The sequence below is a fragment of the Lolium rigidum genome, chromosome 4 (assembly GCF_022539505.1).
Source record: "Lolium rigidum isolate FL_2022 chromosome 4, APGP_CSIRO_Lrig_0.1, whole genome shotgun sequence".
NCBI classification, from domain to species: Eukaryota; Viridiplantae; Streptophyta; class Magnoliopsida; order Poales; family Poaceae; genus Lolium; species Lolium rigidum.
Window position 1 is genome coordinate 33,500,509 of NC_061511.1, and position 3,964 is coordinate 33,504,472.

Below are 3,964 nucleotides of genomic sequence, written 5' to 3' on the forward strand. Positions count from 1 at the left end.
AGCATCCTCCCTAGTCCCTACGGAGTAGAGGGCGTGGGCTTCGCCTGTTGCAAGGCAAGGCAGCAGATGAATATCGGGTCGAGGATGGCGACGGTGAGCACGAGAAACCGCCTCCTCACCTACGAATGGTCGTGATCACTTATGGCACCGACATGCTGGTCGACGCCACACCAAGCATGGCAACCTGTCGTATGTGCCAGCGCCTCTATAGACATGACACCGTAGAGTACCGACATCGTTGTATAGAGCAGACACGCAGATCCGCATACGAATGGGTGCACATCAGCATGGGAATAGCACGGCCATGCGCTTGGACGTGTGTTTATGCGTTCAGAGAGAGTATACATAGAAGATGGCCTAAATTTCAGCACAAATGATCGTGCGTTCTGGTGGTGTTAATGTATATAGCTTGACAGTAGGGAGGTCTTGTGTTCAATATCCCGTCTCACACATGTGTTTTTAATTATTTTTATCTCTCTGTACACTGATACACTGATAGGTGGGACCTGCCTGTAAGGCATCGCCAAGGAGATATGCGCCATAAAAAATAATATAGGGGTGTTTCTGCAAAATTTACAATGCCACATGTCGGCTCTAGAATGACTTGGTACCTATTTGCTCCCTTAATACAAGTTGTGGTACCGTAGGTTTACGTTTTGCAAGATGTGGTACTAAACTGCATATCCGATACAAGTTGTGGTACCAAATATGTATATGACTCTTTTGGATTCTCAACTATCTTCTATTCCTTTTGTATGTGAATGATTTTGTTTTATGGTGGTGTAAATGCTTATACGGATAGCAGCAGCAAACTATTGCTCTTGTTTTGTTTTTTTAGATAAGCTATTGTCCTCCTTGTGAGGATATAAAGCTTATATAGATCCAGCACACCTTACATTAGGTAATCATGCTGTGGGCAATACATTGACTGGGCTGCCTTCGGCCCACGGTAACCCGTGTTTTACCTGACCTGGTCCCACCCATGATGCTAGCCTCTCGTTGTTGCAAGTCCGGCCATGTCTACAGTAACGATTTCTCATCGTGCTAATCACCAAAATGCCTTGAACTCACCAAAGAAGCTTGTGCCCAAGGATGGATTTTCCTCGTTTTGCGTCTCCTAATCACCAAAATGTCTTGAAATCATGAGGATCACTAATCCAGCCGACGCAATCTTGTAACGGCACAATTCCGTGGGTTTTCCATACACAACCCTCTCCTTCACGGCAAAGCCCAGGGGTTCGAGATGTGGCTGCCACATGCGGAAATATGTCATCTATTATTTCAAGTCTAGGATTAAAAAGTCCAAACTCTAGATTTTCTGCTGCAAGGACAAATGGCACGTTCTAATCACAGATTAGACTACGTTGCAATGTGTACAGTTTTGTCGGCTTGTTGTCTGGTGGCTTGTCACTTGTCGCACACTGCAGAGACGACGATGAACTTGTTAGACCTACCAATACAGTAACAACATCCAAGCCGCAAGAGCATGATGCATCAATCAGTAGCTTGTACTGCTAAATTTGCACACACAAACACAACTAAAGCAGACATAAAGTAAGCCATGAACAGAAAATGGCGTCTCATCCAAATACTGTGCTTCGTTACCCTACTAACCAAGATGACATAAATTTATACATCTCTATCTCTGTTTCGAGTAACAGGGCAACAATGCAGCCAACACGACAGCGATTTCCATGTGAATGCAGCAAGGGTCGAGCCTGTTTGACCTACCATTACAGTAACAACAACTTAGCCTTGAGAGCTTACATCATCAATCAGTAACTTGCACTGCTACATTCGTACTCACTCACACAGAACGACACAGTCATACAGATTAGATTTTGATATCAACAGGAAATGGCATCCCATTCAAATACTATGCTTGGTACCGTACGCATAAAGACGGTAAGGAATTACATCGAGGAAAAGAATAAAATACATCGCTGTTTCTGTTTGCAGCAACAAGGCAAGTGCAGAACCTAGAAGACATCGATTTCACAATGTGGCAGGCCTGATAAGCAACCCCAAACCAACAAACATTGTGGAACAAATTGATATCAATGACACCACCGCAAGGACTGACTGCAAGTGAAACAAGACGAAGAATGATCTCTATAGACCATAGGAACCATGCAATTAGAGTTCACACTTCACAGAATCCAGACCAGCAGATAACCAAAGATAAGAGGTCTACTCACGATGAAACTTTTGGGGAATGAACAAAGCATTTATGTGTGTTGTACCCGACCACACAGCCGGCAACTCTGACCTACTACATACAGAGATAAGCTACGGGTCTTATTAAAAAAAATCCTTGAGAACTCAAACAAACTCATGATGATGACGGTGGCGGCGGTGGTGGCGATGCTGATGATTTCGCTGGCTCATTGCCCTGCTGACCTTTTCCAGCAACCTTCTCATCCAAGACGTCCTTCAGCCCTTCCTGATAGGTCTCCACATAGTTCTTCACCGCGCTCGTGTAGGTCGAGGCACGGGTCATGTATATGCGACGCAGCGCGGGCTTCAGGGTCTCAGCCCCACCCCTCGCCGCCACTGCGAGATCCTCCAACACGGTAGGCTCACCTGTACTTTTCCCCTTCTCGGTGCTGGTGGGATCCGATTCCTCTTTGGCCTTCTTGTAGTCGTTTGGCCTGAGCTCCGGACCAATGTCCCTGACCCAGGAAGCTCCATAGAGCCTGGTGGCCTCCTTGAGGATACACCATTTTTCTTTCAGTGTGAGCTTGGGACGCCGTATGGTGCCCGGTGGGTCCGGCAGAGAAGATGGGAAGGCGATCTCTTTCAGATCATACCTCACGTAATCGTACAACTTCCTGCAAACAACTCTGATCTTCATCCTGATTACTTCTACAGAAACCCCTTCACCTGGCACGATGAGGTTTCAACCTGCGCCATGGTAAAGAATATAAATCTTGTCAATCTCTGCATATCTGCTCCCACATTCTGAACACAACACGTTTTCTTTTAATAAAATCACAGCATGGAATTGGCATGAGTGCAACCGAAACAACTAGGGGACCATCTGTGTAATTGAACATGAACAGAGAAGCATTTGACCGAACACCTTGCCTTCATTCAGAAGCATTCAATCGAAAACAATAAAATAGATATGCGATGTGGTGGAAATGCATAGGCCTAGAAGAAAGTAGGAAAATAAACGACAAAGCGGAACTAGAGTTCTCAATCTCGCATCAAGGAGGCCACAAATCTTTACCACCATGGTCCATGGTGTACTGGAAATCGAATGCTCGCTCAGTTTCCGGAGGGGAATCAACTGCTAGAGATGCAAACCTGCCGGTCTGTCGGCTGGAGGAGGTCGAGGCTGGCCGCACTGTCGAGGGGAAGGAGGTTCGTTGAGGCGAAGGAGGGCGGCAACGCAGAAGCTACGGCGGCGCCGGCGATGCCAAGCATTCGATGGTAACCCAGGCTGGGACAAATGCTCGCAATGGAAAGGCCGCTAGTATATTGTCTATTTCCAGCCCATTTAGCACATTGCCAGATCCAAATACAAACTTGGCCCGGCGCATGTTTTCTTCCAAATTCGAGTCTGGCCCACGTTGTGTTTTTTTCGAGAAAGGCTGTTGGATAATTTGTTGGAACTGAAACGGACCTGATGTTTTTCTTGTTTGATTCAGTCACTATTTTTCAGATAGGGTTTGACAGGGTGTTTTCTGCACCCGAGTGCATGTACACCCTTTATTTGAAATACATTTTAAACATATTTAAAAATTCTAAATAAATATAAAACATATCTTATATATGTTTACATGCTTATAAAGTTGTTTCAGCAAAAATCGACATGTATAAAAAGACAATTTTCTGGTGCTAAAATAGTCTAATTTTCGAGTCATTTTTTATCTTTTTATAGAGGGAAGAAAAAATGTCGGTTTTGTGTGAAACTTCTGATGCACACATAGGACATATCACTCTACATGCGAATTTTTAT

General features: G+C 44.9%; 1 protein-coding gene across 1 annotated transcript; it reads right to left on the minus strand.

Moving 5' to 3' along the window:
- Positions 1-2,089: 2,089 nt before the first annotated feature.
- Positions 2,090-3,343, minus strand: LOC124649592. The gene is made up of 2 exons (XM_047189195.1): positions 3,310-3,343; positions 2,090-2,904 (listed from the first exon to the last, which is right to left on the minus strand). The coding sequence occupies exon 2, from the start codon at positions 2,852-2,854 to the stop codon at positions 2,333-2,335; it is 522 nt and encodes a 173-aa protein (XP_047045151.1). The 5' UTR covers positions 2,855-2,904; positions 3,310-3,343; the 3' UTR covers positions 2,090-2,332.
- Between the last annotated feature and the right edge of the window lie 621 nt (positions 3,344-3,964).